The following is a 24,374-nucleotide window of genomic DNA, read 5'->3' as shown; positions in this document are numbered from 1 at the left end:
CCAGGTCAGTCCTAGCAGTTTCTGTCACTCTTATGATATGATATGATATATGATATACAATATGATATATAACATTTCATCTGCTAAAATTCTAAAATACCTTGTTGGAATTGACTATGGAAACCATGGTAGGATGCTAAGTCAGGTAATAACAAAACAAAAGTATCAATTTAGGAAACAGAGTTTGGGAGAATGGAAGAGAATTAGACTTGAACCAAAACAACTCAGGATTCCTCCATGCTGATGCCCTGGGGTGGATTATGGAGAATTAGATTTTGTAGAGGTGAACAGGGAACATGAAGAAAAATGAAGAACTGTATAAAGCATTTCTTCAGGTAAACTTACAGCCTTGGATTCAAGAAAGATTCATCAAAGATGTCTATGAATCTAAAGGCTAGAAAAATAGTAATAAACCTAGAAAAGCAGATTCTAGAGAGAGGAAGTAGGTGTATGTGGGAAGAATAAATGACATATTCTTCGTTTGGGGATTTTTCATTTTCACAGGCTTTTCTACATTGGTATTATAAACAGTATTGAGGACTATAGCAAATTATATAAACTCTATTTCTCCACAATGTAAGATTAGATATTACAATCTAGCTAGAGAATAGTTTTATTGCATTGAATGATAGAGATGATGGAAGACATATATAGGGGATATATATGGCGATGAAAATTCAGATGAGGTTCAGTGGGCACAGGCAGAAGAGCAGATCTGAGCCTCCAAAACTCATTACAGATGTAATACAAGAGAGCCAATACCTGGAACATCAGTGGAGTGGTGGCAGAAGAAAAGTTCAGACTCTTGATCATGTGACTTTCAGGATCATATTTTGACATAAATCCTTTGATTATGACAGTCTTGGCTGTTCCTTGTTCACCAATTAATAGTACAGCCTAAAACAAAAGGAGTTGAGAAAGAAGTGAAAGGAAATAAAAGGATGATTATGGGTTGAATCTAGTCCCCGCCCTGATCCTCAAAATTCACATGTAGAAGCCTTCATCTCCTATGTCCCAGAATATGACCATATCTGGAGATAGAGACTCTCAAGAGGTGTCTCAGATGACATGGCAAAATGAGGATGTTAGAGTGGCCTACTCCAATCCAATGAGTGTCCTCACAAGAAGAGGCCATGTGGACACATAAAGCAGTGGACACATGCACACAGAAAGTCATGGGAATACACAGAGAAAGTGCCATCTGCAAGCCAAGGAGAAACCAATCCTGCCAACACCTTGATCCCACACTTCCAGTCTCCAGAAAAGTGAGAAAAACTGCTGTTGTCTAAGACGCCCAGCCCTTGCTGTTTTGTTACAGCAACCCCAAGGTCAACAATCAAAAAGGAAGGATTTCTCTTTGGAAAAAAAATAAGTCGAAATTCACTTTCTCTCAACTAATACATGAGAAATGATTATGAACTAGGACTATTTAACTCTAATATTGTCCTGGGAAATAATAAAAGGTGTTCACTCATTTATACAATATTTTCATTTATTCTAAACAGTAAAAGAAACTGTAAAGAAATAATAATAAAAAAAGAGACAGAGAGACAAGGTGCAGAGGCAGGGAAGGTGGCAGAGTGGCCCTTTGTCCAAGTTTATTTATGCCAATTGCTTACATTAGGTCATTAGTACCATAACCACATTGTTGTTTAGAGTCTCCGGAAGGTTACTTATTCTGCAGTTACATTTCACAGTTACAATATGCAATGTCAGGAGCTTTGTGAAGTTCTCAAGAAGGTCCATTGTCTGAAGTTACTGTTAGGCAGGCAATTCCAGGAGCACCAGAGCTTGGTGAAACATTGTAGTTATCAAGCAAGCAAGTTCCTTTATTCCCAGGAGTTATGTGCCTAAGATTAAGGTCCAAGCTGATAAGACTCTAGCATGGAGGGCATTCCTATGCCTTTGCACAGAAACTTTCCTGGCACAAAGCATGCCACGGCCATGAAGTCATCAGGACCCCAATCCCAAACACAGAACCCCTACAAGAAACCATTCTAAAAGTAAATTCAGGCCAGGAGTGGTAATGCATGCCTGTAATCCCAGCGGTTGGGAGACTGAGGCAAGAGGATCTCGAGTTCAAAGCCAGCCTCAGCAATGGCAAGGTGCTAAGCAATTCAGTGAGACCCTGTCCCTAAATAAAATACAAAATAGAGCAGGGATGTGGCTCAGTGGTTGAGTGCCCCTGAGTTCAGTCCTAAGGAACCAAAAAAAAAAAAGTAAATGAAGGATGCTTTAAGTTTTCAAGGGACCTTTTAAAAAATATGCTATTTTCATGAAAAATAATTATGAACTAGGACTATTTTTTTAAACAAAAGTTGAAAAGCCATACCTTGCCCTGTTTAGCAATGGTTTTAATTAGAAAGTCAGTCCTCACGTTGTCAACATTTGGCACCAGGATGGAGCCATACTCTGGGGTAGTATCAGATGGATACACATATTCCTGGGTACGTGTGTTCCAGTGCATCCAGGTACCTGAGGTGAACAGAGAATGGTCACATTTTTCTAATAGTAATTTAACTCCTACCTGAAATTAGCAGACACCCTTGAACTCTCATGAGGACATCTTCTAAATACTCCCCATAAGATAAAGATCATTAAGATCAGAGATATCATACAAGTAATAGTTAGCTTAGTCAAAACTCCCATGGAACTATACCAAAGTGGTAATGTTAGCAACTATCTTAAAATCCTCTTTTACAAAATATATAGGTTTTCAAGAAAACAGTATGTAGAAATTCAAATCAGAGAGTGCCTGTGCCTGAAATCATTAATCATCTTAAAATGTCAGATCTCACTAGCTTTTATTAGGCAAAAGATCCTAGGATGCTATGTATATACATACATATAAAAGACATAATTGTATAAAAATATGTCCTTCATCTATACATATACGCATGTGTAAATAATCTTAAAACATATATAAATATGAACACCCATACTGAGTTAGAAACATTCTTCAGCCTTTGTGATCTTGACATAAATTGCTGATTATGCTGGGCGAATGGTTGAAATGGATCTGCTTGGGAGATCTTTGCAATTTTCCTTATTAAAAGTTCAGCGCGGAAATGTGCATTTAGAACACTAAGCAAACCTTTTTTAAGAGAAACAATAATGCGCCTTCTTTGCACATGAACCTTTCCATCTTAACTTTACTGCGGAGGGTTTCATTCCTGCTTTTAAAATATTTGGCATGCTGCTCTTGATAAGCTGGAGCTCACCATCCGGCGCCACGTAGTAGTCGAACAGGCCGTCGCCGGGGCCCTCGGGCGGCAGCGGCAGCGCGGGCGGCCGGGCGCGCAGCCAGAGCTCCAGCCTGCGGCGCGCGTGCGGCTCCAGAGCGGCCCCCACGCTCCACATGAGCGCGAACACGAACAGCCGGCCCAGGTGCTCGGGGCCCAGCTCCCCGCCCTGCTCCTGGGGAGGCAAGAAGCACGCGGGTACTCGGTCACTCGGTTGTCAAACCAAAACTTGGCTCAGTGAAAACAGTGCACCTGGAAAGGGTCAGTGTTCCCTCCCCCAAGACAAGAACAAGGGAAAGATGAATACAGCTGGCGACAAATAAGGAACTTCTTTAGGAACACCCGGTTTTGTTTTTTTGTTGTTGTTTCTTTGGTTTTGTTGTTGTTGTTGTTGTTGCTTTTTGTTTTTTAATAAATTAGGGATATTTTACTAGATGACTTTTATCAACCAGCAGCAAAATTGTAAATCCATGGCTTGCTTTTTGTGGGGAGTGAGGAGGTGGAGATATTAAAGAAAGAAGGAAGGGAGGAAGGGAGGAAGGAAGGAAATACAAAATAGGCGGATCCACATTTCAAACAGCCCCCCCCCAACACACACACACACACACACACACACACACACTGTAACCAAATCTACTCAAATATCATGTTCTCTACACAGTGTGGCTCAGTCAGTAGGAAAGAAATTCTCCCTGAAGTGGAACAGCGCACCTTCGGAGGGATCAGGCCCTGCAGCATGTCCACGCTCTGCCTGATCACGAAGGCCTCCAGCAGCTCCATCTTGTACTCCAAGTTCTGAATGCTGAAGCGGTACAGCTCTGGGAAAGACTCCGTGTACAGCTGGCGCAGCACTTGAGCTTCTTGAGGCGGGCGTTGCTTAAGAAATCCCTGTGAGTTCACAAATTAGTACATGAATGCAATCTATTAGCAACCGGAAAATGACCACTTGGGGACAAATGTCAATAATAATAATCATAATAATAGCAATTATATTAGCAATAATAATATCCAACGGCTATACTGCACTTAGGATGTGCCAGGTCTTGCTATAAACTATCACATATTAATTCATTTAATCTTCCATGCAACTCTGTGAGGTAGGAGCTATTATTATGCCCCTTTTACAGAAGAGGAAAGAAACCCAGAAAGATCAAGCAATAGCTCAGCATCCCACAGTTGGTAGGTGGCTAGGCCAGAACTCAAACCCAGAGTGTGCATCCACACCACCAGCACTACACTACACAACCCGCCAGGCCTTGAGGCTAAGCTGGAGAAGCAGCCTTCAACTGATTCAAAAATATGCTAGAAGCAAATGAGGAGGCAGGTATCTTCATGGAAATAACTCAGAAAGGAAAGGAAATAAAAAAAAAATGAGCAAAGGAAATTCACCCACATTTTTTAAATGGGAAGCAAAAATTTACCACAATTCCTCATTTCTTTTAATTTTTTCAAGTTTAATCAATGAACAATACAGAAAAATACTGAAGTATATTCAAGAAAGTAGAAAAATTCAGCTATTTGGGGAACCCCATGCTAAGAAAGTACATGCCATTCATAAAACACCACTTGACCGGTAACATTTTGTTAAGATGAGGCAAGTTCTCTTCAGTCAAGAAAACAGCTCAATGCTCCAAGAAACAACAGAGGTCACTGAACAGAAGCAATAAAATTCCCATTCTGAATTATTCATTAATTCATGAATTTACCATGATTCCACCTCAACCAAAACATAATACTTTCTAGTTGATGGGACCAAAAACAGACATTCACTAGGACAGGTAGCCAGCCTGCCTCCCTGCAGCTGAGGACACCCTGCTCCATGGTCTGCCTGCCGATAATTCTCTGGAGCCGGCCTGCACTGCTGTCAAGATTTTCAGTGTATTGCTGGTGAATCGCATTTCTTCCTAATCATGTCCAAGAGAAAATTTCCTTCTTTAAAAGCATAGCAAAATATTATTAGGTAGATATACCATCAATGTAAAGGTCTTAATCAGCCTCAATCTGTAGGGCCTATAACAGGAGCTTATTTTACAGTAGCAAACTCGAAATATTTATTACCTAGTACTTTAAAAATATTTTTCAAAAAACCCTTGTGAAATTGAAGTATTTGAGAAAAAGCACATAAATATCTTTTCACTCAGAGTTTACAACTACTGGAAATAATAAAAAAAAAAAAAACAGGAAGAAAGAAAGATCTATTTTGCTTTTAGAAACAAGAAGCCCTGGGTCTTCTCCCCCAGCGTTCTAATTTGGTAGAATGGGGATGTGATAAATCATCTCTATTTTAAAAATCTGTCATTATTAATTACTTTTGCAAAACTAAAGAACTCTTGTTCTTTAGTTTCTTCCATGAACAGGTAATTTAATTGTAAAATATGAAATCTCTTGTAGTATCCTTAGTGACATAGTCAACCATGTCAACATCACTTTGCCATACACTCCACTCCTTCACATCTTAACACTCTCCAAATCTAAACCCCTTGCAATACAGAGTTGTATAACCTTAGGAAAGACATTAATAAAATAAATAAATAATAAATATAAAAATAAATAATAAATATAAAAATGAAAGTAAAAAAATATAGTGGCAATATAAAATAAATATCTCCTTTAAGAATTTTCCAATAAAATCATCTTCAAATATGTGTGTGTATAAATGAATATGATAAATTGGACCAAATACATCAAAAATGACTTGCTGCATGGTTTATCGAATAAACACCTTGCCTTACATTATAGGATTAATTAATAAAATATCTAATTATACCAAGTATTTTATTATTAATCTAATCCTAATTGGTATATTCTAGAGTAGACTGGTGATAATAAAATAATATACCTAAATCATGAAAGGAGAGAGATTATCTAAAATATCATTTCCAAATATAAACTTAAAACTAATGTTATAACTACTGAATCTCATAAAAATTCTTTATAGGCAATTTTAACAAATTGTCTTCAAGTTAATATTCTAAGATGGTTATTCCCAAACTTTATGTGAATGAGTACCTTTTAAAAATATCATGAATCCCTGAATGAAGTCAAATTAAATTTTACTTATTCAGTCCTCAGACAGAGTTTGGCAGGATTATTGATTCACTGTAGGCCTGGCAATTACCTGGAAATCATAGTTCTAAAGTGATTAGGAGAGCACTAAGGAGCCAGAGAGGGGCAATCAGGGCTTGAATGTCGCAGTGTATTCAAGGGTCTTCCATCAACATTAGCATAAAAAGGCAATTAGGCTGCCAGCTGCAGGAAAATCTGCACACACATTCAAAGAATGCTAAAGGGTCTGTTTTCCTTTGTAATTATACAAAAAAAGGAGTCAATCATACCTCAAGAATGGGACTCCAATCAAGGATAGAAGAACTCATGAAAACCATTCCATTTCTTGAGACAGTAGCTGGAGAAGCATTGTCAATGTTATGAGGTTCAAAAATGATCTTGCAATTTGGAGCCATAGGAATCCGATCGCCATTGGCAAGGGTTAGCGTTTTATTATCATCCAAAACGGAATTCAGATTTTCAATCCAGATAGCGTCGACTGGACCATCAAGAACTATCCAGATATGCTCCCCTAGAATGCCCCACCAGGGGGGAAAGCATACACACACATGTGCATATATACATAGCTATAGAGCTGGAAGAAGGACTGCAATTTGAAATAATTTCATTACTTTTAAATAAAGCTTTGATCCAAATGATTATTGTAGCGATTTTAGCACATTGGACTTCTACAGTTTTTTTTTATATATAGCAATTACATAAGGGTCCATAATCAAATTTAAAAAATCATTTATTCATTGGACACATACTCATTAAGCACCTTCCATGGGTCCGACCGCACCATCCTAGGGCCTGGGGATACTGAGGCAAATAAAACAACATCCTGCCTTCAAAGAGCTTTCAACTAAGGGTAGAAAAGACTGTCAAACAAATAAGTAGAGGAAAAAATATATAAGAAAAATTAAGCAGGTAAAAGGATTAGGGTGCCATTTTAGATAAGACAGTCAATGGAAGATTCCAGAAGGAAAATAAAGAATAGAAAGATCTAGGGGTAGAATTTTCCAGACAGTGGAACTAGAAAGTGTGAAGGCCCTGAGCAGGAATAAGTTTAAAGTAATGCAAAGGACTGAATACTTTTTCCCCTCAAAATTCATATTTCAAAATTCCAACTCTCAAGGAGATGGTCTTAGAATGTACAACTTTGAGAGATGATTTGACCATAAAAGAGGAGCCCTTAGCAATGGGGTTGGTGTCCTTGTAAAAGAGAGGGAACCCTTGCTCCTTCTGCCACTTGATAACAAAGGAGTTAGCAGTCTGCAACCTGGAAGAAAGCCCCCTGAGAGTCAAGCCTTGCAGGTACCCTGATATCAGACTCTCAGCCTCCGAAACTGAGAAATAAGCCTCTGGTTGGTGATAAACCACCCATTCTGTGGTATTGCATTATTGCAGCCCAGACAGATGAAGACAAGTGAATATATACCAAGCAGTAAGACGCTGAATCGGACTGGCAAGAAGAGGAGAAAGGGAGAAGTGTGTGAGTGCTCTGGGAAACACAGGTAGGGCCAGACAGGCAGAGGTGTGGAATAAATTCTAGTATGCACAGGTTAATGTCCAGAGCCCAGCAGAACTGCTGAGTTGGGTCATGGCTGAGGTTAAAATGTGGAAGCCATCAGCTTAGAGGTGGCATTTATAATGATGGGACTGGGTAAATTTCTTCTAACTGCAAAGTGTAGACAGAGACCAGAGGTCTGAAGGCAGAGGCAAAAACATTTAGATTCCTGGTGGGGGTCTCCTTTGCTGGGCCCTCCATCACCTGTCCACAAAGCAGAAGTGAGAGGAGAGCCAGCAGGATGGGGGATGCCAAGGCCAAGTGAGTAAAGGCTGAAATATTCTATTTCAAATACAATGCTTTGAGAATGCTAATCAAGGCCACTGGACTAGCAAGGGAGTAAAACCATGGTGATCTAATCACAAGTCACTTTGAAAGCAAAAAGCACCTGTTGCCTTTTCAAGAGAGAGAAAATCCTCTCCTAGCCCTTCTTTTTGAACTTGGGTCATGAGATCTGCATTGACACTGGAGTCTTGGAACAAATAAAAAAACAATCTCTAATCTAAGCACTCTTCAGAAGTGGAACATCTTGATTTCTCTTCTGACAACTGATACTAGTTCAATGAGCTGCATTCCACATGAGCACCTCATTGGCTCTGCCTTCAACAGACCCTGTGGTGCAGGAGGTGAGCCCGACAGCTATCCTTCTCCTGTGTTCTTCCTGCTCCTGCGGCTTCCTTCCTTTACTCACTCAGAAGTGAGAAAACATGGGGAGGAGAATGGACACCACCATCCATCTGAGTTTGCACTCTGAGAACACTGGGTTCAATTTGAAGCATGCATAAGCAAGATGCTGCTCAGACTAAGCCACTTGCCCTTACTGTCTGTTTAAACAACCCAACACCAGTGTCCATCTTAAACAGAATAATTTTCAAGTTCAATATAGACTTCATTTTTGACAGATACGATTTTCTCTCCAAAGAAGCTCATTTTCTCTTGTGATTTTATAGCAGAATCAGTATTTTTAAATTGACTGTACATAACTAAAAGTAACATTTTAAAAATATTCAATGAAAAGTTAGGATAGAATCACTTTATTCAATACTATCAAATTTTTCTTAACAGCTTTTTCCATCTATTTTTTTCTAAGATATCATAGGGATACAGAAATATTGTTTCAAAAACTATTCTTTCAAATGGGAGGTTTAAATATATGAATCAATAATTTCATTATTTCAACATTCACAGATATCAAACTGATTTATGACTTCTTAGTCTTGACTAATGTATTATATGGAGGATTCTATTGCTTTAATAATTCTATCCAGCCACCAAGGATTTTATTTAGAAGTGCATGTTAAAAATAATACTTGTAATTCATCTTCTACCTTTCTTAGCTCTCAGCGTTTTCCTCCAAAGGGTAGAAAATATTCCATCAGTCCAGTCATTTGTGGCCACATCAAGCCGACCAAACATCTGTGGGGCGGTAATTGCTTTGGGATTCATCCTCATTTCCCGGTGTGGTTTTCCACAATCTATAGCAAGTAAATCCAGATTTTAAACATCTCAGATGTGCAATGAACTGTCATTAAGCAACATAGCACAAATTTGTGGTGTAGCGTCAGCAAGTGCTCAAAATATGAAAAATGTAAAATTATATGGAAAAGATGTCATGTGCATCCCAAGCTATCATAATTAGCCTCATTGTACTTTGTTGACTAAAGCACATTTTTATCTCTGTAAAGAAAACTACATATTGCTTAAGGGATTGAAAGGGTACCATTCGGGAATTATGAAGGTGCTACTATAATCTAGACCTTCTCTAAATTTCACAGCTCAGGGTATCTTCAGTTTGTGGCATATTAGATTAAATCTTGTGCCTGAAATATCAGCTAGAAAATGCCTCCACCTCTCCGTTATCAGCTTTAGTTTTCTGATACCTTTTCTTGCTTATCTTGGAAAAGATAAAATAAATGAATTTTGTATGCATCGAGGACTTTTGTGGCCATCTTCAAGAAATGCATTTGAATCTTTCAAATCCTCAAAGTACTTTTAAATGGGCTGGAAGTTTGCACATAAGGGACTGTAGTTAGTGAGTAGAAGAGTGAAGAAAATTATTTAAAGTGTAAAATCATAAAAATAGATGCTGAAATATTACATAATTGTGTGAAGATCAGATAATACAACCATACATAGATATGCACATGAGAAACGATATTACATTAAATCCCACTGTGATGGTTAATTACTCTGACTGACCCCAGTGTGCCTAGATTAAACATTATTTCTGGGTCAATCTATGAATAAATGGTACCTTTTTAATCCCTTAACCAATATGCAGTTCTGGATAGGAATAGCATTGGAATCTGTGGCCTCAGTAGATCTTCCTCCTGCGTATGTGTGGTTATCATCCAATCTGTTGAGGGCCCCCACAAAACAAAATGCAGAGGATAGAGGAAGACACCCCTTTTTCTTCTTCTTTTTTTTTTTTTTTAATTGTTGGTTGTTCAAAACATCCCTTTTTCTTCTTGAGTACGTCTTTGAGCTAAGACAGTTCATCTCATCTTCTCCAGCCCTCAGAGTAAGATATGAGTCATTAGTTCCCCTTGTTCTCTGGGACTAATTTACATCTCCAGCTTTCCCTGGCCTCTAGTTTGTAGATGGCAGATAGGGGGACTTCTTGGCCTCCTTCAGCACACAAGTCAATTACTCATTAGAAATCTATACACACATGTGAGTGTGTGTCCGTGTGTGTGTGTGTGTGTGTGTCTGTGTGTGTGTGTGTCTGTCTGTCTGTCTTAGTGATCTGTTTCTCTGGAGAAAAGAGAAAGTTTTCCTGACTAAAACATGCAGTTAGGAAATTGGACAATATTTCTAATTTTTGCAAATCACAAAAACAACTTGGGCAATTCTTTCTGATATTTTATGGTGCTGAAGTTCAACAGAGCTGCCATTCAGCTTTAACAACTGATGACTGGCAACACCATATTCTTTCTTTCTTTCAAATCTCATCACACGTCACAAAAGGACAGCAAAATCTCACAGTGGGGCTAGGGTTGTGACTCAGTGGCAGAGCATTTGCCTAGCACGCGAGAGGCACTGGGTTCAATCCTCAGCACCACATGAAAAATATAAATACATAAAGTTCTTTTTTAAAAAAATCTTACAGTGTATGACACTTTCACAAAGGAAAAATTGGACTTGGTCTGTTGCACACAAAAAAAGAGAAACTATGGAGATTTATTTCATGATGGAACAGGTAGAATTTTTATCATTTTTATTAAGATGCCACCACATTCTCATAAGAGCACTCTAAGGAACAGTGCTTGACTTTTACAATGTTGATTAGATTAATTCCTCTTGCTTCTCCTAGCATCTCTTGACCTTCCTGGACTCCGCCTTGGTGTAGGCACCTCTTAATTGCTGTCACCTTCTTATGGACTCCAGATTGCCCCTGCTGCCCCTTATCTGCTCTTCCATGATCATCAGATGGCCTTCCACCCACAGGGTGATCATGCCCCTCCCCCGCTCGGTGGCTTCCCTTCACCTACAGAACAAAACTCCATGCTTAGTGTGAGTCACACAGCCCCTCATGCCACCCAGTGCCCTACCTGAGACCCATCTAAAAGCAGACCTGAAACAAGGACTTGGACGCTGGGAATTTCAGATGAAGGGATAGACAGACCAAGACAATAAATCAGAGAAGGCAATAAAAAGGTGCATTGAATAGGTCAAAGATAAAAAAAGAAAGACAAGAGGTGGGACACTTGCCATGGGGTCTTCTCCCATTGGTTGATAGAATGGCTGCCTCAGAAACATTAATTCCCACCAACCCTGACTTCTAGGCTGGGCTAGTTCCCTGCTTCAACATTCTAAGGCTCAAAAGCTGGGAGACATTCTGAAGCTGGTGTGGGTCTGGAGGGCTCTCCAACACAGCTGCATCTACAGCAGGGGAGGGCCAAAGAGTGGCACTGGATGCCAGCTGCACCTTCCATACCTGCATAACCAGCTTCATCACCCACACTCCCACCCCATGAACAAAGGGCATTTCATCCACATCAAAGCACTTCCAGATGTCTCATGCTCTCTTCAGTCCTTCCTACCTGTAGACTCTTCTTTCTGCTAAAAATATCTTTATCCATCTGCTGCTCAAGCCTCAGATGAAGTAGCACCTGCTCTGTAAGACTCTTAGCAAAGTGTCCAGTCTCCTTGGCCTCTGTTCACAGCATAATGTCCAAAGCTTGCTCATAGCAGTTCCTTGTTGAGTTATAGTTATCTATGCCTAGGTTTGTTCCCCCAGCCACACTGCAGTCACCTTAAAAACAGAGGCATGCTTTCTCATACCTGTTTTCCTACTGCTAGTATACCTGGCAGAACTTCAAAGTCCAGAACATTAAAATTATGTGATGATCAAACCACAACTTTATCAGGGAACAAACACCCAGGTTGTTTAGTAGAAATTCTACCCCATTGTCCTCTGTCTTTTGGATAATTAAAATTTTCAGCAAAAACAATGTGTTACTGAGGATAACAAATGTTTTCCCTATGTCCCAAAACCAAGTGTTGGGTTAAGAAATAATCTAATAATTAATTCACCTTTGCAAGGATCGTCTCCAAAATCAATGATACCATGTGGACTACATAATTTAGATATATTATATACAGAGTATTCATACTGTTTAAAATTTAGCACTTAATTTTGTTCAAGTCATTACACCAGGTGCATTTACAAGTTTATTCTTAGCACAAAACAGCTTCACAACTACAACGAAAATACTGAGCATACTTTTCAGAGGGAAAACACAATTTTTAAAACTATAAAATCCCCAGACAGAATCTTAATAGCATACATGAAAAATCTCATGATAAACCTGGCAGGTGTGAGTTCTATTTTGGTGGAGGTAGGTGCTGGCTAGGAGCAGAGTCTGTTTCCATCTTAGAACATTCTGGCAGAGTTCTGATGCACAGAATTCACATCCTCCAACAACTGAGGGGACAGAGACTACATCCAACACACACAGGGACCTAAATTAAATACTGGCAAGCTCCAGCAGCCACCAACAATGCACCAGTATCTGCACACTGTAGCTCCATGAGCTGACCCAAAACCCAACCAACACCTTTATCCTGTGGGATGACATGGAGCATTCCAACAGCCAAAGTTCTATGAAATTTTGGAAGTTGGCTCTTTCAGAGCTAAGGGCTGCTGATATATTTATAAATAATAATAAATATCTGATGAAAAACAGGGAGCAAAAAATAATCATAAACATGGCAATATCATTATCCTTAGAGGACCCAAGGTGAGTGGCTTAGAAAGAAGACAACTAGGGACACTGTACTTGGCCTTGGCATTTGCCACTAGTGCATTTGTTCGTTTAACCCCACCAGATCTGATTCAAGTGGGGAGGCAGTTTATGATCAGGATGATTTTCCACACATCAGAGCTGAGACTGAAATTTTATTTTATTTATTGGGAAGTAGAATGCTGCATTATGTTTTCATTGGGAAGTAGCATGGTGTGTTGGGAAAGGTCTGCATTTTTGTTAGTGAGTCTTAACCTTAACTCTGAGTCCCATTGCTTACCATCCTTATGACTTGGAGCATTTCCAAATTTGAGTCTTGGTATTTGTATAAAATGGGGATAATAATGGGCACCTCTCAAGATCATCATGAAAATCAAATGACATAGCATTTGTAAAACAAATAGCACTGTGAAAATGTCACGTTAAAAATGCTTCCTCTCTCTGGTCCATTAGTGTAATACATTATCTCTTAAATGCACCTAATAATCAGTAAAGCAGCCTTCTGTCCTATAAAATATGTTCGTGCATCTGCCTGCATGTCCCTAGTGGGCATTCAAGTGTGTTACAACTGTTTAAATGTGTAATGAAATTGGCGGCCGTACCTGACATGGCCTTCATCAAGGTGTGGATGCAGGTGGTTTTCCCTGCTCCACTAGGCCCCAGGGTCATCATTCCATGCCTCACCCTCTGCGTCTCAAACAGCTGGATGACTTTCAGTTTCCAAGGAGGATGGTTGATTAAGCCAGCTTCTTCCACCTGAAACAACAAAACCCCACATTGGCCGACATTCACAGTGATGTGACTTACTACCGTGCTTTAGAGATGCATAGACACAGGAGCGGGAGAAGGAGCAGGAGATTGGCATTGAGTGGATATAGAGTCTGCAAAGATAAAAAAACTTCTGAAGGCAAATGGAAGGGATATCTGAACAATGTGAATGTCCTTAATGTCACTGACTGCACACTTCAAAATGTTTAAAATAATAATTTGATGGTGTGTATTTCACCACAATAAAAAAAAACATATTGTACAAAAAATATACACAGACAAAAATCAGGCTGAGTGTAACTAAAACATCCCATACTAATAAGACACATCTGCATTTCTCTTTGGGAATTGAAAACATATTCACATTTTTTGAATGTACAAGTAAGGAACAACTTTAGAATAAAGACTCAGTGTAAAATGTATTTTGAATGTTTAATTTGAAAGATGATACTTATAATAGAAAAAGTGGATGACATACCAGATTGATTGAAGTTCCATATAAATTTCAAGCTGTCTTTCTAGTTTCTATAATAGCTATATCTACATAGTTTCTATCTACCAAATTGCAGAGTATGAAAGTTATCACTATTCTAGGATTAACCTTCAATACAAAACGATGAGATTATTACTATTGAAATCTTCATGATACAACTAAGGAAACTGAGGCCGAGAGTGACTGAACAATCTTCCAAGATGTTCAACTTGTAGCTCTCAAGTTGAGATTTGAGCCCAAATGTTCTGTTCCAAGATCCATGCATGCCTTAACCATCATGCTATGCTTAAATTCACTATAAATGATTTTTATTTTATTTAAATAACTTTGAATAATAATCACACATCATTTATGCCATGTATTTGCTCTTCAGATTTTTCATGCACTACAAATAACTAATATAAGCCATCCTTTTTAAACATTTATTTTTTGGATTTAGGTGGATACAGTATCTTTATTTTATTTTTATGTGGTGCTGAGGATTGAGCCCAGACCTCATGCATGCTAGGTGAGCACTCTACCACTGAGCCATAACCCCAGCCCTAATATAAACCATCTTATAATTACTTGATACTTAGTTCTTTCGGTAGTGCTACAAATTCAGCCAAATGATGAGGAAACTCAGACTTTTATATACTAATTTTAAGCAAAACATACATCAAATGCTACTGCATTCGATTTTTATTGCAAATGTTTTCAAGGAACTAAAATGCATCTTATAAATATGAACAAATCACCTACTTTTAGAAAACAACTTTTTATTTCCAAACCCTTCTTTATGAGAAATCAAATTGAGGCACAAGGTCTTGTAATTAATTTCCATTCATGGGAAGACTGTAAAAATTAAACAGCAGCAAGTACCATGGGAAATCCAGACCCGGAATGGTATGCATAGGGTAGTGGATCCCTCCACCCAGAGCCTAAGGAACAAATCTCAAGAACAACAGCTGAGAGGCCACATAAGTCCACTGCAAGTAACACTCAGAGACAGGAGTCTGGAGACCACAGCAATGTGGCAAATGTCAAGGCCAAGCACAGAGCCACGCCACACATGAGCAAGGCAACCATCTGATTGCCTGTCCACTGATGGCCATATTACCTGTCCACTGATGGCCATATTACCTGTCCACTGATGGCCATATTACCTGTCCACTGATTGCCATATTACCTGTCTGCTGATTGCCATCTCCAGTTCAGGGTAACCTGTCTTGTCCAGAAGGATATTTGGAAAGAGATCTTCAATTAAACTCAAAAATAATGGTTCATCCTCATCAATCTAAAAAAGAAAAGAAAGGAAAATCAGACTATTTGAGCACCAACATAAGAATATATCGATAAATAAAAATACCCAACATGGTCCAAGTTATTTCTGTATTAATAATTCATGAACTATCATTACCATTAATAAATACCACCTTCATCAAAGTTGAGTAATATTTTTCTCATCTTTACCATAATTTTCTTAAAAATTTAAAACTGAGAAATGAAGAAAGTAGAAAGGAAATACCACCTGCATGACAACCTTTCCACAAAATACCTAGTTAGGTAGATGTGATGGTTAACATGAATTGTCACCTTGATTGGAGTGAGAGATGCCCAAGGTTAAGAGGCTTCTGGGTGTCTCAGTGAAGAGATTTCTAAAAATTAGTTGCATGTGGTTGCCAAACTGAGGCAGAGATTCACCCTAAGTGTGCACAACACAGTCCAATAGTTTATACTTATAATTAATGCCCAATAAAAATGGGTTTTTATACAAGATGACAGCATGATCAAGTTTTATTTCAAAATAAATTCATGAACCAAATTGATTCATGAATTTCCTACTATCTCTCATTTAAAAAAATTTTTTTAGTTTAAATTGGGAAACGTGGACTAGAGTATGTACTATATTAGTCAGGGTTCTCTAGATAAACAGAACCAACATACCTGTGTGATGGTAAAAAGGGGTATAAAAAGGAGGATAAATAGAGTATAAAATTATTACACATTTGTGAAATTTAATAAATTTTTCTACCAGTCTCCATAGACTGAGGAAGGCAAGAGTAGTTGAACAAGACAAAAATGATTTAAGGTATTTGGAAACTTACTTAACATGTGCATTTTTTAAAAACCCACTTTCATTTTTTAAATTCATTTTAATTTTTACACAAATGGAGCATAACTTTTCATTTCTCTAGTTGTACATGATGTAGAGTAACACTCTTCATGCAATCATACCTGTACATAGAGTAATAATGTCCATCTCATTCCACCATCTTTTGGAATAGACATTTTAAACTAGATAAGAGTCATTGCAAAAAGAACCTCTGAAAAAGTATAATTTGAAGCTATGTTCTCTAGCACTTTATCTGATAATTAGGCATTTCCAATAATTATTTCTAAAACTCATTTGTGCTTAATTAGTGTAACTGATATTTAAGCAGGTAGAACATTTCCATCTGTGAACCTTACCAATTTAGACAGATTCATGTCTCGTAGCACACGCATGACAATAGTAGATTCTGTATCTGTGGGGTTGGCTCTTTTTGCTGCCCCCAATGTCCGCAGAACTGACAGAATGTTACGCAGACCAAAGTCATAATGGACCTGAAGAATTTGAGAGACACTGGGCTTACTTTCAATATGAAACTATCCATGGAAACTTGAATTTGACAGAAGACAAATTTACAATAACGAACGAATGTTGATTTTCCTTTTAAAACTTCATACAAAGAATAGAGCAATAAATTTCTTTATTTATATACTTTTTGGGCAAATAGCAAAAATCCAAAAACTCTTCCCATGTATCATCATTAGCTTAAGCCCTTAGATGAGAACTAACAGATACATGGAGACAGGAAAAATGTGCACACTTCCTTGTAAAGTACAGATGTCCCCCTCTAACAACTTCTTAATCACACATGGGAAAATGTATTCATGTCTCTAAAGCTAAAATTCAGAACCAGCATTAAACTGGACCTCAGTCGTGACCATGTCACACCTCCGCCCCCACAACACACACATGACTTTTTACTAATAAGCAAGAAGATGGGGCAATGGAGGAGGAGGAGGAGCAGCTGCACTTCAGGATTACCTGGAGGAGGAAGCAGGAGGGTAAATCAGAAAGCTGAGCCCCAGGTTTGTCCTGGGTATGTGTTTGTGAAAGCTCCATCCTGCTAAATTTCAGCATATGTAAAGTGGATGATTAAAATCCAGTTACCCAACCACTGTGGAAAACAGGATGGTGATCCTTCCAAAAGTTGAAAAGATCCCTACCATATGAACCAGCATCCCTCTTTGGAAGCATGTTCTCAAAGAGATACGCACACACCAGTATTCACAGTAGCACTAGTCACAATACCCCAATGGTGGAAGAAACCCAATGCCCACCAGCAGATGAATGGATAAGCAAAATGGGGACTCTCCACAAGATGAGGTGGTATTTAGCCACAATAAGAAAGAACTCCAAGCCACACCGTGATGAACTGTGAGGACATTGTGCCAAGTCAAGTCCACAAGGATTTAACCAATGCATAAGGCATTGGTCAAATCCGTGGAAACAGAAAGTACAGTGGTGGGTACCGGGGGCGGGTGGGGCAGGAAGAGGAAGCTGTCGGTTGGTAGCCGTAGAGATTCCATTTTTCAAGATGAAACATTCTGGAGATTCTTTTCATAACATTGGGAATATACTTTAAACCCCTGAACTGCACACTTAAGATGGTAAAGAGGGCAGATGTAATGTTATATATTTTTACCACAATATGTTATATATATTTTTTGCCTATGAAAAAAACAAAAAATAAAAACTACATCATCAAGGTAAGTGGAGGACTGTGCCTCGCTCAGTAGGGGTCGTGTGGAGGATGGAGCACATCAAGCCATTCAGCCTGGGTTCCTGCCTTTGAGGAATTGGCGTTCTCAGAATAACAATAAAAATAAATAAACTTTCACAAAAGCAACAGTGACTTGAAAGGGCTGGTGGGTGAACTTCCTCAGGGAAAACCTCCCAAAAGGATTGGCTCTGAGTTAAATATGTGGGTGCCAAGGGAGATTCCCAGAATGTCCACACGGGGCCAACGGTTGTGTGCACATTGATCAGGTCATTTCACAACAGGTGAACATGGACCGTAGGAGTGAAGGAAGAAGTGAAGAGTCCGCAATGTGGGCAGCTTTCCACAGGCAAGAACAACCCAAGAGTATGTGTTTCTTGGACAGAGGGAAAGATAAGGGTGAGTGAGTGAAGGAAGTGATACGCAGAGGCCAACAATGTCGGTGGCAAAAAGCAATGAGTTAGGGCCGGGCTGGCCAGGAAGGTTCACCGGCCAGGTCAGAGGCTCTGTCTGTGTGCAGCTGAAAACTCACAGCAAAGATCCGTTGAATGTAAATTGGTCCATCCTGAGAGTCTAAAAAGATTCCGGATTCAAAGAAGTTGGAGACGGAAGCCTTCGGAGGTCACCTACGAAGTTGCCTGTGTTTGAAGGTGCTGTTCGTGGAACAGCCTCGGTTTGTCCAGTGCATCCGTTAGCAAGGCTTGTTATGGTTGGGATATGGGGTGTCTCCCCAAGCTCCTGTGTGACCGCAGGAGTGTTCAGAGGTGGAATGGTTGGACTGTGAGAGCTGTGACTGATCAGTCCACCCTCTTTTGAATGGACTCACTGGGGGGTGACTGCAGACAGAGGGGCAGGGCTGGAGCGGGTGAGTCTCGGGAGCTGTGCCCTGCAAGGATCCATCCCCCCTATGCCCCGCCCTCCCTCCCTCTCTGCTTCCCAGGCACCATGAACACAGCAACTGCCACACGCTTCCATGATGTTCTGCCTCACCCTGGACCCAGAGCAATGGAGTTGGCCCACCATGAAGTAAAGCTCTGAAACTATGAGCCCAAATAAACTTTTCCTCCTCTAAGTTGTCCTTGTCAGGTGTCTTGGTCATAGTGACAGAAAACTGACTAACACAATATTCTTAGTAAAAAAAAAAAATGTAACCTAATGCCTGCCTGCATCATGCCCTTGTGTGACCTTATCACCTTGAGTCTGGGCAGGACCAGTGATTTGATTCTGACATACAGCAGAGACCACAGGCTGCATGTGACTGCGTACCCATGACTATGTGAGCACTCACTGTGCTGAACCCCTTCCTTGCTGACTTTGAGAAAGCCAGAGCCATGTTGGGGAATCCCATCCGGAACGACCTACTTACTCCTAACCTGTAGGAACTGAAGGTAACTCAGGCCAACAGCAAGCAAGAAACAACCCCTCAGTTACAACCTCAAGGAGCAGGATTCTACCAACAACCTGGGTGAGCTTGGAGTAGATCACTCCCCAGCTAAGCATCAGACGAAACTGCAGCCCAGTTTGTCGGTTAGACACTGAGCCCAGGACCCAGTCACAGTGACCTCAGGCCCCCTGACATTGGGAAATAATAAATGTGTATTGTTTTCTGCCACTCTTTGTGATATGATTATTACTCAGCAATAGATAACTAACACAGGGGAACAGTATTAGTTGAAACAGTTAATTAATTAGTTAATGCAGATAACTAATACAATAGCTAATACTATGATTCATTTCATGCCTCTTAGCTCTGAAATTTCATGGTGCCTGATCCTGTTATTCCAAGCAATAGAGGAAACTAGCAGGAGTTCACAACAGGATTGTTAGCAACGCTGGGTCAGATACCTGCTGAGCTTAGAAGGCAAAAACAGAAATGTTGGGAGGCCTGGACACCATAACAATACAAATACCGTACAGGTGACATAGGTCATAAATATTAATATCCAAGTTATGTTGGCTCTTAAACCTGTCTGGACAGTATTTGCTTTATTTCTATTTTTATTTAAAGGAATTCTAATTTCTTTAAATGTCCTTCACAATAAACTATGCAGATAATATCAGTTTTCTAATGATACGCCATGTTTGGTATCAGTAAGGTACTCTGTCAACAACTGCAAACTCCAATTTTGCAAAACGGGAACATTTCACTGAATAGAACAATCCAGAGAGCCTTTCGGGAGGGACCCACCTGCTTCGAAAGCTGTTCCTCGCACAGCTTGTAGAGTGTGAAAAACTTCCTGGCCAGAACAATGTTGTCAATGAAGCCACAGCTGGCCAGCTTCACCCTTATGATGATCTGCCGGTCGGGGACCATCATGGCCACCGAACGGAAGTTAATCTTCAAGTTTTCTGGGAGCTCCTGCCGCCCAGCATAGCCAGGATTCTAAACCAAAAACAAAACCCAAGGGTGACTGCTATGTTCCTGGGGCCATGAGCACAAAGCAGCATGACATCCGAAGATCCATTATGTACACAAAAATCCTGGAGTGACAACCAGAGGCTCATTTCCATAGCTCAACCCCCCTCCACCTGCACGGACCAAGCCATGAGCTACTCTCCGGAGCTTGGTGTAATGCCAGGGGCTTTCAACCAGGAGAGAAAGTGACAGTGCCAGCTTCCATTCACGGCAAGCAGGTCGCACATGACCACGGAGAGGAGGAAAGACCAGGCCGCTCCTCGGCGGCTTTCCCCGCGGCTCTTACCATGGTTAGAAAGAGTCCAAATTCAGGGTTCATGGTCACATTGTCTCCATCGGTAAAAATGAAAGATTTTTTACGCTCCTTTTTACACGTGAGAATAATGGAAATTTGCTGGGCCGCCACGGAGAGAACGGGCAGATCGATCCGGTTAAACTCATCGAAACAACCCCAGGATCCAGACTGGGCCAGTCCTTAGGAAGAAAATTAAATAGAAAAACCAGTTAGTGCATCATTTTGAAAATAAGGAAAAGGACATTACACAGCTAACAAAATGAGCCAGAGATAGGTTTACTCAAAAATAAAGATGAACAAATAGTTATACAACAAGAGGCCCAAAACAGCTCCCAGATGGGTATTATCTGTAAATACTCAACCTGCACCAATAATGGGTCCTTCCAACAGGCAGGCGATAGGAACACTGGACCCACACAACACTGCTAAGATTCAAGAGTCTCCAAAAGAATTTTGCAAAGTTAGAAAATAACCCTTAAAATTGACACTAAAATGTACAAAGCCAGTTGTTGAAAGTTGTTGAGTTTGTTTGTTTGTTTATCTGGGGGCTGGATCCCAGCCCCACACATGCTCACCTACTACTGAGCAACATCGCCAGACTTGAAAAATGAATCTTAAGCTATTTCACCTTCGCTGACATTTCTAATCAAGTTACCTTTAAATATGCGTCCAAGTCCTCGGAAGTCCATCTGGTCTGAGCAATTGAAAACCACGACGTACTTCCCCAGGCACCGTCCCATGTCCTTGGTGGTTTCTGTCTTGCCTGTCCCCGCGGGTCCTGCCGGGGCTCCCCCCATGCTCATTCCCAGAGCTTGGGCCAAGGTGATGTAGCACCTGCAGGGTGGAACACCACTAGAACCCTCAGAAGAGGAGAACACACACCTGAGTGAAGACAGAGGCGGGGCCTTTGGCCCTACAGAACAGCCCCAAAACCATATCCTGAAATGAACTTGTCCTCATGGATGTTAAGATGTGTCCGGGAAAATGAAGAGGAGTCTCTGGTCAAATAGGTTTTAAAACCCTTAAAAAGGTTAAGGAAGTTTCAAGAATGCTGATTTTTTTTTTAAGGATCCATGATACTTAAAGTATCATGTAGATTCCTCAAAAACTAGGAATGGAATCACCATTTGACCCAATTATCCCACTCCTTGTTTTATATCCAAAAGATTTAAAATCAGCATACTACAGTGATGCAGCCACATCAATGTTCATAGCTGCTCAATTCACAACAGCTAAGCTATGGATCCAACCTAGATGACCTTCAACAGATGAATGGACAGTGGAAATATGTTATATATACACAATGGAGTATTACACAGCCATAAAGAATGACTTTATGACATTTGCCAGTAAATGGATGGAACTAGAGACTACTATGCAAAGTGAAATAAGCCAATCCCAGCAAGCTGAAGGTGGAATGCTTTCACTGATATGTGGAAGCTAACCCACAATAAGGGGGTAAAGGAGAAAAATAGATATTCAATAGATTAGACAAGGGGAATAAAGAGAAGGGAGGGTAGATAGGATAAGGAAAGATAGTGGAATGAATCTGAAATAATTTTCCTATATACTTATGTGAACACATCATAGTAAATTCCACCATGGGTCAGAGCTAGAATAAGATATATTCCATGCTTGTACGATCATATTGAAATGATTTTTACTTTTATGTAGAACTAAAGAGAAACAATAAAAATTTTTTAAAAAGAATCTCCAAGTATGAGGCTAAAGTAGATAGAATTGCCAAAAGTTATTTAGCACCTTTTTCCTGGAAATCCATTCATATCTAAAGAACAATATTCACTTAGCATCACTAATCATCACGGGAAGACAAATTAAAACCACTACATGGTATCACCCCAAACCCTGTGAGATGGCTACCACCAAAAAGACAAGAAATAGCAGATGATGGTGAGGATGTGGAGAAAGGGAATCCTTACACACCACTGGTGAGACTGCAGCTCAGTGTAGGCACATGGAAAACAGCAAGGTTTACTAAAGAATTTACAAATAAAACACTATATGACCCAGCAATCCCTCCTGAGGGTATATACCCAAAGGAAATGAAATCATCACCTCATGAAGATATCTACAGTCTCATGTGCATTTAAGTACTTGTCACAATAGCCATAAATGGCCCAACTATGTCAATGGAAAATGGATTTTAAAACTGTGGTATATTTACACAATGAAATATTACTCAGCCATGAAAAAGTAGAAAATCCTGCCATTTGCCACAACAGGGATAGATCTGACGGACACTATGTAAAGTGAAGTGATCCAGATACAGAAAGGCTAGTAAATACCACATGATCTCACGTATAGGTGGAATCTAGCAAGGGCTGGGGGATGAACAGAATACACAAACAATAAAACAGTGTCTACCAGAGGCAGAGCAGGATTAGGAAATGTGGATATGCAGGTCAGAGAATACAAAGTTATCAGTTATGTAAAATGAATAATATGTAAGATGAATTCTAAAGACCAGAATGTACAACATGAGGATTGTATTCTCATTGTATACTACATTGTGCAATGTGCAACATTGTTTTCTATTATATCTTGTTGTAAACTTCAAATACGCACAATAACATTTGTTTTTTAAAAATGAACATAGAGTAGCATTCTATGAAATGGACTGAGCACCACTGAATAGATGAATTCCCCGTGGAGCTGGTGTAGAGGATTCAAATCGCCCGTTGGAAGAGTCACATCTGGATGCTGTCTCTGAGCATCCACCACACCTACCGCTCTCCCCGTCATTCTCCACAAGATTAACAGAGGACAGATCTGGGGGGTCACTAGGAGAACACCTGTGAAGGAAAAGCTTTACCCTGAAAACGTGCTGTTGGATTATTTGACCCCTGGCAACGCCTGGGGTCATCAGAGGACAGAGTCCATCCAGTGGTGCCGCTCGGTTTTCTCTTGGTCAAACTGTCAAGGATTCACTTGAACTTGAAAATGACTTCAAAGAAAAGGAACAATGATCCAGCTCAGGGTGGAGACAGACAGGGGACACTGCCTGGAGGCCACCGTCGTCTCTTATTAGAAATGGGTCCCTGAAAAGTCAAGGAAGCTGCTCAGTCCTGAAAATACCCAGAGCCTGGCTGAGGGATCCAGAGGACACCTGCTCTCACTCGGATTTTGCGTCTGTAATGAAATAGCAACACCAGGTTCTTCACACACAGTGTCTCGCTTAATCCCTGGAGAACCCTGCGAGGTTCTTTCCCCTCCACAAATGAGGCAAGAGTCCCACAGAGACTGAGTGACCTACTTGGGGTTACTGGGTGGGACAGCCCGGGGCTGCAAGCCAAGCCCCCTCAGGCCTAGAAATACATCCTCAATGCCAGCTCTCTGCCATGTCCTACAAACCCTCTTTACCCCCCGGGAACACTGGTCTTACAAAATAAACCAGAGAAGTAGCCACGTCCTACGTTAGAGGAAGTCATCCCATGGATATGGCCAGCGGGCAGGCTTCCAGGAGACCCGG

At 40.2% G+C, this 24,374-nt stretch overlaps 1 protein-coding gene across 1 annotated transcript in view; it reads right to left on the bottom strand.

Annotated features, from left to right (window-relative positions):
- The window catches only part of Dnah5 (dynein axonemal heavy chain 5), a 249,331-nt gene that overhangs the window by 104,174 nt on the left and 120,783 nt on the right, over positions 1–24,374 (bottom strand). The window contains exons 37-48 of the mRNA XM_071612820.1: positions 21,540–21,718; positions 20,876–21,063; positions 20,362–20,556; positions 16,816–16,950; positions 15,533–15,640; positions 13,706–13,859; positions 9,186–9,332; positions 6,578–6,819; positions 3,954–4,130; positions 3,222–3,417; positions 2,333–2,475; positions 763–897 (exon numbers count right to left, since the gene is read on the bottom strand). Of these exons, the coding sequence (XP_071468921.1) occupies positions 763–897; positions 2,333–2,475; positions 3,222–3,417; positions 3,954–4,130; positions 6,578–6,819; positions 9,186–9,332; positions 13,706–13,859; positions 15,533–15,640; positions 16,816–16,950; positions 20,362–20,556; positions 20,876–21,063; positions 21,540–21,718 (1,999 nt within the window). The remainder of the gene's footprint in view (positions 1–762; positions 898–2,332; positions 2,476–3,221; positions 3,418–3,953; positions 4,131–6,577; positions 6,820–9,185; positions 9,333–13,705; positions 13,860–15,532; positions 15,641–16,815; positions 16,951–20,361; positions 20,557–20,875; positions 21,064–21,539; positions 21,719–24,374) is intronic.

This window comes from Marmota flaviventris, chromosome 5 (assembly GCF_047511675.1).
Source record: "Marmota flaviventris isolate mMarFla1 chromosome 5, mMarFla1.hap1, whole genome shotgun sequence".
Classification (NCBI taxonomy): Eukaryota; Metazoa; Chordata; class Mammalia; order Rodentia; family Sciuridae; genus Marmota; species Marmota flaviventris.
This window is presented reverse-complemented; position numbering and strand designations above follow the sequence as displayed.